The sequence below is a fragment of the Carya illinoinensis genome, chromosome 12, assembly GCF_018687715.1.
Source record: "Carya illinoinensis cultivar Pawnee chromosome 12, C.illinoinensisPawnee_v1, whole genome shotgun sequence".
Classification (NCBI taxonomy): domain Eukaryota; kingdom Viridiplantae; phylum Streptophyta; class Magnoliopsida; order Fagales; family Juglandaceae; genus Carya; species Carya illinoinensis.
The window spans coordinates 10,103,751-10,113,849 of record NC_056763.1 but is presented as its reverse complement, the minus strand read 5'-3'; the positions used below and the strand labels follow the sequence as shown (position 1 = coordinate 10,113,849).

The 10,099-nt window shown below is 36.6% G+C and overlaps 2 protein-coding genes across 2 annotated transcripts; both read left to right on the top strand.

Annotated features, from left to right (window-relative positions):
* The first annotated feature begins 1,144 nt into the window (after positions 1 to 1,144).
* LOC122289242 lies at positions 1,145 to 2,813 on the top strand. The gene is made up of 3 exons (XM_043096219.1): positions 1,145 to 1,596; positions 1,966 to 2,249; positions 2,374 to 2,813. Exons 1-3 carry the CDS (start codon positions 1,145 to 1,147, stop codon positions 2,811 to 2,813), a joined length of 1,176 nt encoding a protein of 391 aa, XP_042952153.1.
* Positions 2,814 to 8,101: 5,288 nt separating this feature from the next.
* Positions 8,102 to 9,085, top strand: LOC122289241. Its single transcript, XM_043096218.1, has one exon. It carries the CDS (start codon positions 8,102 to 8,104, stop codon positions 9,083 to 9,085), a length of 984 nt encoding a protein of 327 aa, XP_042952152.1.
* The last annotated feature ends 1,014 nt before the right edge of the window (positions 9,086 to 10,099 follow it).

Here is a 10,099-nt window from a genome sequence, read left to right as displayed (position 1 = left end):
CCAAGCTTCATATTGGCTGGAAAATTGAAAGCTTTGAAAGGGGATTTGAAGAGGTGGAACTCAGAAGTTTTTGGGCATCTTAATGATCAAAAAAGGTCCCTTATGGAGGAGATAAAGGTCTTGGAGGAGAGGGAGGTGAGTGCACCTTTATCTAAAGAAGACTCCCGCAAGAAATTAGCTACCTCGTCGGAATTGGAAAGGGTGCTACTTATGGAGGAAATTTCATGGAGACAAAAGTCGAGAGCTCTTTCGCTGAAGGAAGGAGACCGTTGTACGAAATTCTTTCATCGGGTGGCCAATTCACACCGTAGGAATAATGCTATTGATGTGATTCAGGTGGAGGGCCAAGTTTTCTCTAATCATGTGGACATTAAGAACCACATTGTTAACTTTTATGAAACTCTATTCACAGAAAGTCAGGTGGTGGCCCAAATTGGATGGTATGCACTTTGAGACCATTGATCACGCTAGTTCGGAGTGGCTGGAGAGACCTTTTGAAGCTGATGAGGTTCTTCGGGTGCTTCGTGGGATGGCTAAGGACAAAGCACCAGGGCCGGATGGGTTCTCAATAGCCTTCTATTATGAATGTTGGGATGTGCTGGGGGAGGATGTTTTGAAGGTTTTTCAAGAGCTATACTTTTTTGGTAAATTTGAAAAAAGTATTAATGCATCCTTTATTGCTCTAATCCCTAAGAAAGTTGGGGCAAGGGAGATGAAAGACTTTAGACCGATTAGCCTCATTAATGGTTTATACAAGATTATTGCAAAGGTGTTGGCCAATCGCATGAGCAAGGTTTTGAATAATATTATAACAAAACCCCAAAACGCATTTGTAAAGGGGAGACAAACTCTAGATTCAGTTTTAATTGCCAATGAATGTTTGGATTGTAGACTCAAGGAGGGTAAACCAGGTCTCTTGTGTAAGCTGGACATGGAGAAGGCCTATGACCATGTAAATTGGGATTTTTTGTGCTACTTACTTGCGAGATGTGGTTTTGGGGAGAGATGGTTATCTTGGATTCGACATTGAATATCTACGGTCCGCTATTCGGTGTTGGTGAATGGAACACCGGAGGGATTCTTTACCAGCTCCAGGGAATTAAGACAAGGGGATCCCCTATCCCCTCTACTGTTTGTTTTTGTTATGGATGCTTTGAGTCGCATGTTGAGTGCAGCGGTTAGTGGAGGTTTTATTGCTGGTTTCTCGGTGGGAGGGCTTTCCATCTCTCACCTTTTATTTGCTGATGATACACTGCTGTTTTGTGAGCCTGACAGTGTTCATATGCAGTATTTGAGAGCTGTTTTGCTGTGCTTTGAAGCGGTTTCAGGTCTGAAGGTAAACCTTTCAAAGTCTGAAATGGTCCCTGTGGGTAGTGTGAACAATATTCAAGACTTGGCTTCTATATTGGGCTGTCAGATTTCTTCTTTGCCTTTGCAATACCTTGGCCTTCCATTGGGGGCAGCATTCAAGACTAAGTCTATTTGGGATGGAGTGATAGAAAAAATTGAAAGAAGACTGGCTAGATGGAAACGGTTATACCTATCCAAGGGTGGTAAATGGACTCTTATTAAGAGTACACTATCTAACCTCCCCACGTATTTTCTTTCCTTATTTCCGATACCCGCAAGTGTTGCTTCTCGCATCGAAAAAACCTTTCGCAATTTTCTTTGGGGAGGTATGGGGAACAAAGCTAGAATCCACCTTGTGGGTTGGGATAAAGTTTGTTCTCCAATTCAATGGGGGGGTTTGGGAGTGCGTAATGTAAGGGTATTCAACAAAGCACTATTGGGGAAATGGTTATGGAGGTATCATAGTGAAGGAGAGGGCTTGTGGAGAGAAGTGATAGAGGCTAAGTATGGGAGCCTAAGGGGGGGGTGGTGCTCTAACGAAGTCAAGGGAGCACATGGAGTGGGCTTGTGGAAAAACATAAGAGCTGGCTAGGACAGATTTTCTCATTTTTTCAGATTTATAATTGGCAGCGGCAACAATGTTTCATTTTGGCATGATGTTTGGTGCGGGGACATGGCTCTTAAGCAGGCGTTTCCTATGCTTTACCAAATCGCATGCAACAAGGAGGCTGCTGTGGCTGATTTATTGACACGCTCTAATGCTGATATTCATTGGAATGTGATTTTTTCAAGAGCGGCTCAAGATTGGGAGCTGGACATGTTATCTGGTTTTTTTGACTCTCTATATGCTACATCTTTTGGAAATGTAATGAGGGATAGGCTGGTGTGGAAACCAAGTGGTAATAAAAAATTCTCGGTGAGGTCCTTTTACCCTCTTGGGCCTACACCATGGTCATAGCTATCCTTGGAAAGCTATTTGGAAGTGCAAGGTACCTTCCAAAATTGCTTTCTTTGTCTGGACAGCATCTATTGGGCGGATTCTTACCTCGGATAATTTGAGAAAACGTGGGTTCATTATTTCAGATTGGTGTTATATGTGTAAGTGTGATGGGGAATCTGTTGATCATCTCTTATTACACTGTGAAGTAGCTCGAAGCTTATGGCATGATGTTTTTAGTAGGGTAGGGGTGGCATGGGTCATGCCTAGAAGTGTTAGGGATCTTATGTGCTGTTGGAAAGGTATACGGGAAAATGCTCAAATCGCTGCTGTATGGAAAATGATACCTCACTGCATTATGTGGTGTGTGTGGTTGGAGAGAAACAAGAGGTGTTTCGAAGATATGGAGCTCTCTATGGCTGAACTGAAACGTTTCTTTTACTATACTCTGCTTTCCTGGGCTTTGGCCATTATTTGTAATACAGATGATCTCCATTCTTTGCTTGTAACCCTTACTAGTTCTTAGTTGTAACCTGGCTTGATCTTTGTATACCTCTAGTGTACTCAGGCTATGCCTCTTTTTAAATAATATTTACTTTTACCTATCAAAAAAAAGTATTTGTGTTTTAGTGATGCTTGAAAAAGAGATGAGATGAGATGAGAATTTTAAAATGAAAACTTCTTCCAAACAAGCCTTAGATGATGTTGAGAGGATCTTTCTTTTAATCCTATTCGTCTTTTAGGGAACTGCCATCAATTGTTTATATAATGACATAAAGGTTTTATACCCTTCTTACCGAGTTGATGTGATATTTACAAGCGATTACATAACCAGGCCCATTCCGTTGTCATGCATAACAGGGAAGGTGCTTTGTGCAGATTTTAGATGACATATGTGCTTACCTAATGATTGAGCTCGGATTCTGATTCATCATAATGTGAAGGAAAATATATAGATTAAGGTCTCGTTGGTTATACAGATGAGATGAGATTTGGTTATACAAATGAGATGAAAAAATTATTAATAGTAAAATCATTTATAAATAGTAGTGAAATGATTTGACTAAAAAAATTTATGAGATTTTGGAGAAGTTTAGAGAAAAAAATTTTAAAAATTATAAAGTTAAAAAAGGTTTAAAATATAATTTTTTAATATTATTTTCGTTTTAGGATTTTAAATTTAAAATTATTTTTGTGTTTTGTTAGGAAGTTTGAGAATGTTGTAATAATCATGTTATTATTAGATGAAAAAGTTAAAAATATAAAAATTTGAAATTAAAAAAATATTTGTGTTTGAATGATGTTGATATTGAGATGAGATGAAATTGGATAAGATGTTTAAAAGGCTTGTGAAACTAAATTAGGCCTAAATTCTCTACAATTTTACGATCTAAAACATTTATTAAATGTGGACTTTTAATGTATTTAAATTCAAAGGAAAATGTGTGTATAGTTCTCTGGAACATATAGTGTTGTGATTATTCCACATCGATTGTAGAAATAGCTGGTGGTTAGTTTATAAGTATAAAAAAAGGCTCACTCGTCAATCTAGTTTTGGGGATTGAAAAGACTTGACACTACCCAACACTAGTATCAGAGTCCAGGTTTACAAACAGTATCAGTCCAATAGTTCGCAAGAAAAATAGGTTGTTGCTACTTCAACCTAGGGCCCAATGTGTGATGGAGAGATTGTTGGAGTTGTGCCATATCAATTATGAAATGGTATGGTGGTCAATTTATAAGTGTGAAGAAAAATCTCATATTTTGAACTAATTTTTGAGATTGAGAGAACTCTATGACAACCCAACATTGGTATCAGAGTCTAAATTTACCAAAAGTCTCGACTCTCAGCCCAACAGTATGCGGAGTGAAAGTCTCACCTCTTGAGCCAGTTTTTAGGGTCGAAAGAGATATATGATCACCCAACATATAGCATGTCAGAAAATCATAACGGATCTTAGTATGAAAAAACAACAAATCAAATAAAGTTTCGGTTGCTTAGATTAGAATGACTTCCACTTATTGGCAGATATGTATGATGGTTAGGGTTTATTTTCTAATTTCTTTTTTTTTTTCAATTAATGCATGTTTGTTACGTTTATTTTCTAATTTCTTTCTTTTTCCCAATTAACGCATGTTTGTTACATCAGTAATGTGAATTGAGTGGAGTTTCAAACAGCATAATATAAATTGAAACAGCTGATTTCTCATTAACCATTCCAACAGCAATCCAACGGCCAATAATTGTTGCGTATATAATGGGAGTTATGGTACACCGACATACATAATTATGTTTATTATTTTTGGATTTAAAAATTAAATCTAATGGGGCCTAAACCAGCGACCTCAGCTATGCCTACTACTAAATTATCAATATTACATTATAAAAGCCTTTCAAATAACGTGAGATTTTTATTCATTTGCTTTGATATTCCATTTTCCCTATTTTTTTAAAAGGGTGTAGCGGTTCGAACTCAGATATTCCATTTGAAAAATTAGACCATATGTCATCAGGCCATCATGTTCTTGGCTATTTCTGATATTCAATTTAATACACTACAAAATACGTATTTTTATCCATCTTAAAAGTCAAGAATTGAACTTTGGATGTTAAAAAAAATGGATGTAAGATATTACATGTATTAGTTTAAATTATTACTTTAGAAATTGCATTTTCTCAAATTTAGTATTATTCGTCATTGTTAATGAATAAATGATGCTCTTTAGTTGTCTATTTTATTTTCTATCATCTGTCTACCTTTCTTTGTCTCTTATTGTTCAGCAGATGGGTCCTTCACACCCTCTTTTTGCCTAATTCTCTCTATTTATCTGATTCTTCACGATGTCGGGGTTGGATGGGAATCTCATTTTATATTTGCCTTCAAAATTGACAAAGAAAAGAGTTAATAACAAATAGAATTCTTAAATAGTAGTGTTATTTGAAGACCTTTACATTATACATCATTCACATGACATAATTTCATTTGTAAGATTTAAATTTGAAAATATATCTTACAAATCAAATTATATCACGACCTTCTTCCCCCCCTCTCTCTCTCTCTCTCTCTCTCTCTCTCTCTCTCTCTCTCTCTCTCTCTCTCTCTCTCTCTCTTAAAAAATCAAAGGCTCCAGATCTTATTTTCACCAAAGGGGGAGAAAGTCTCGGCTTCCTCCTCCTCCTCCATTTCCTTCCCTCCTTCCATTCATCCATCTTGTCCATCAAAGTTTTTTTTTCTTAGTTTTATTTTGCGTTCTTCAAGATCAAAAAAGACAGATCCACAGCTTTCCGACGACTCTCAAGAGACACACACCACATAAGCAGATTCACAAGTCGAAAATCATTCGAGGAAAGTGGTGGTTTTGCGAAAATCACTGCCACCGCGCATGATTCTCACATACCACCCACATCTATGGGTGGTCCTCACGCGCCACCTCTTCCGACAACTTTTCTCGACACACGTGCCAGATCAACAGACTTGCCACCACCAGACATTTCAGATGTGGCATTTGTGCTTGAAAAGAGATAAGCGTATTACCTTCACAGGCCGTCACGGATTCTGAAATATACTAGAGTTGGTTCAAACTATAATACGTCTTTTTTCGCATCTATCTTATTACTTTCCCTTTTGGTTTCCTTATTATTAATTAAAATAGAAAAAAGAGTTCATCTCTCGAACGTTTGTCTGGAGAGATTGAGTCATCTTACTCTATGAAGGGTACGGTTGAGTCTTCGTTTAAGCAGAGAGTGTTGTCTCTTGGATATTTGTCTATACAGAGTATCAGTAATAGTAAAGACCAAACCAATCACAAAAAGAAATAGTGTACTGATAGAGCTCTAAATTTATTATTTTGGTTTATAATGTCATGTTTAATATGTGGACATCTCAGAATGTATCCAGTTATAAATATAAGCTTTTGACGAATGAATGATAACATATTCCCTTAAAAAAAATTATATCACACAAATGATGTATAATGTAAACACCTTCGAATATAATTTGTATAAAGCTCAAATTACCTTTCATGCAACTGTTAGAAGCCTCAGTTGGGGGCGACTCAGCAACAAAAGCTAGAGATGATTGAAAAGAAAGTAGGAAGAGAAAGTAGATGGAGAGCTATACTCACCCACAGTATTATATATTACCACAAAACCACGCAGCATTATTTAGTACTTTGATATCTCACAAAGATATCTCTATGTAACTCCAACTCCCTTTTAAGATTTCAATTTCTTCTGCTGTATTCGGATTTAATTATTTTCAGTTAGGAGGTCACCAAATGTACAACGTGACACTTTACCTATTGAATATCCTTTATTTATTATTATTATTATTATTTAGATTCCTTCCCAAACAAAGAAAGGAGGAAATGCCATGTTTTTAAGTCTTCATACCCACTGCATTATACCTCATCATCTTTGTTGTTGTACCTCCCTAATCGACCCACTACATTCTCGTTTTTAATCAGCTTGGCTCGGCTCTTGACCAAAGATTAAGGTTTGGATTTTTCAATTGATGTAAATAATTGTTTAATTGTTATGAAACTAAAAGAGAAATGATATTGCAAAAGAAAGCGTTGTTATTCAATGTAAAACTTGAACATATACAAGTGAATGATACCCATATATATAAGGGTACAAATGGGTTTATGTATAGTTTAAGTCATAATTGATGGCTAAAGATAGTCATACAAATCAGTTTATAACATTAATTTAAATATTTTACAATTTGAATTATGTCTTATCTCTTGGTGATTGATAAAAAAAAAAAAGTATTTGACTTATTTGTCCATATTGTTCTCCATAATTCCTAATTAAGATCTGTATCATTTGTTTCTTTTTTCTTTCTTATGTTTAATAATTGTAAATTCACTTTCAAGCATGACAAAGTATCAAGTGCCAAACAAATCAATAATAATACATGATGATTAGAAGGTACTAAATTCTTATAAATTCAAGAAGAAAATAATATTTATTTCTTGATAAATGATATTTGCAGTCATAGAATGCACAAGTATTGTGCACTCTTTTTTAAAAAAATGAGTAAATATAGAACCAAAAAAATAATAATTTTTTAATAATAGATTCCACTATTTTTCAGAAGGAGTGCGTGACGCTTACATAACTCATGACTGTATTTAGCATATCTTGATTATATTGACATTGAGGCAAACAAAAGAGAAATTCTATTTGCAATCTCCACTTGGGGACTGCATGTGCAGGCTATTTATTAAATGAGAAAAACCATTATTTTAAGAGGGATATTTTAATAATTTTAAAAAATTTTAAAGATAAAATTGCCTATATCTACATAAATCTTTTTAAAAATCATGCTTCTTTCTTAAGGGACGAGAACTCACATGAAAAATCTATAATTTCCCGTGATTGAGCCATATATTATGAACACTCGGAAAGAAGGCACCTCACGCAAAATGGTTAAGAAAATAATGTGTCTCATAAGCAATCCATAGGAAACACACTTTGCATCAGCAAGATAAAGACTTTCTTTTTCCTTTTTTCATGCACCTTGAGCCAACTAATATTATGTAGGAATGTGAAGATCACAAAGACAAACTCCCAATGAGTCCAAACACTCATTGGTAAAAACAATGCCCAAACAGCTCCAAACTCCCAATGGGTGTCTTTAGTTGTTGGCTAATCCAAAAGTACCAACCCTAACTGCTAACCTAACATTGTGACAAGGCCATTAAAATAAAGATTGGAAAAGAGGAGGAAACACCAATATGCCTTACAAATTGCTCTAATATACAGCCCATTGCAGACACACCCAATTCATCATCCTCCTATTCTTCTCAATGGAATATCATACACCAGCATTTCCTATGGCAGAAACAAGCAAGATTATCAGAAAATCAGTCCACACTTTCCTTCAAAGTTACCAATACTTCACCTCAACCGCTGCGCTCCTTGCCTTTCCCTTCTCCGCTTCAGTTCTCCTCTCGCAAGCCTTTTCCCCGTCTTCTTCATCCCTCATACCAACCATATACAACCGCCTGAGAGTTCTCTTTTATGCTGCAGGCTTTCCTCCCTCTTCAGAATTCTTCAGCCTTCTTAACGTTAAGCTTTCTCAAACAATCTTTTCCTCCATCTTTGCACTTCCTTTCACCCTCACCTTCCTCCTCATCACAAAAGCGACTATAATTCAAGCTCTCAAACAAAACAAACCAGCATTGACACCTTCCTTTTCTTCAGTACTAAACCTTTACAGTCCACTCCTTCTCACCCATATATGCAACTCATTCTTGATCCTCTCCGCCAATGCAACTGTCTTCGCTCTCCTTTTCTTTGCTTTCATTTGTGTGGAAGGATTCGGCTTCTCTTCTCCCAACTGCCTCCTCTTATTGTCAGCCGTTGGAGCTGTGCTCTATTCCATAGTTCTTGCCAACACACTCGTTGTATGCAACTTGGCATTGGTTGTGTCCGGGATGGAACGATGTTGGGGTTGGATGGCAATCCTCAAGGCTTGCATTTTCATGAAAGGAAGAACTTCAACGGCGCTGTCCCTGGCATTGCCTCTCAATATGGCCCTGGCAGCTGTTGAAGCCTTGTTCCATTACAGGGTTGTGAGAGCTTACCATTTTGCTGAAAAGATAGGGTCTTTCATTGCTTTGGAGGGGATGTGCATCGTGTACTTGTATTCAACTATCATTGTTCTTGATACCATTTTGAATTGCATGTTCTTCAAGAACTGTAAAACGGATTCTTGGATAGATCAGAAAGGTAGGCAGTATTCGTCGGTTGAATACGAAGAGGAAGACAATGATGTTACGTCAGTTTAAGGACTATCGAAGAACTTCCATAAATTACACTATGAAAACTGTCTACACATCATTTCAAGCAAATAATGTGCATATGCGAAATCGGTTTTTGGCTGCTTAAAGGGAAAACAGGGGTGAAATAAAGGACATAGGGAGACCAGAATTGCAGGGTGGCTTCAGCCTTCAACGAGGTACAAAAAAGAAGATCGGAATTTAGACACCGTGTTATTTAATTTCCTTCTTATATCTTCAAATTCAATTAAGCTGTCTGTGTTTTCTTTCTTTTTTTTCTTGTTTTTGTTTCTTTCATCCAATTTGACCATGTACATTGATCTAAGAAAACTAATCAAACTTATATCTTTTTTACAACTCTTTTTGGTACTGAAGTGGCAGGATTGCATTGGTTGATTATGAAATGGGTTGTAAAATAGTTGTAGATGTATTATTACTCAATTAGAAAACACGCCCTTGCTATCACCATGCACCAAAAAGAGAGTAAGAAATATAAGTTCCAGTACTTTGATTGCAACTCAAGCAACTTAAACTTATGAGCCAACTACAAGGAGATTTATTTCCTTTGTGTTTGTGGATGCGCGTCTTTATGGGCAAAAATGACTGAAGGCTGTGGTTTACGGGCAACCCAGCAGCCAATTAGCCTTCATTACCACAATAACCATGCCGCAGATATGACTGAAGCAAAAGAAAATGGCGGAAGACAGATTGCTAGATTTCACACAACTAAGATTGCCCTTGTCCTGCGCTTTCACCTTTTATATCCACACCCACAAGGCACCACCTTACTTGACTGAGTTTACAGAGGGAGGCAGTATATTAGGACAAACAAATCCCATAGTGCATGTGAAAAGGAAATATTTTCTCTTTATAATAATTCCAAAGAGCTCCAATTGTAATATTAACTAACGTTTAGAGTATAGATCTTGATATGACTTGAGTTTTTCTTGGGTCATTACATATTACTCAATGCCACCATTTGAAGTCGTCTCCATGTAAAGCCACATTTGTCTCTGGAAGGTT

What these genes read in the sequence shown, in the direction of transcription:
- LOC122289241 (XM_043096218.1), top strand. Translation starts at nt 8,102, where the DNA reads ATGGAATATCATACACCAGCATTTCCTATGGCAGAAACAAGCAAGATT.
- LOC122289242 (XM_043096219.1), top strand. Translation starts at nt 1,145, where the DNA reads ATGGATGCTTTGAGTCGCATGTTGAGTGCAGCGGTTAGTGGAGGTTTT. An exon ending in ACACTATCTAACCTCCCCAC is followed by an intron (nt 1,597 to 1,965) that starts GTATTTTCTTTC and finishes TCATTTTTTCAG; the next exon opens with ATTTATAATTGGCAGCGGCA. An exon ending in GCTGGTGTGGAAACCAAGTG is followed by an intron (nt 2,250 to 2,373) that starts GTAATAAAAAAT and finishes TTGTCTGGACAG; the next exon opens with CATCTATTGGGCGGATTCTT.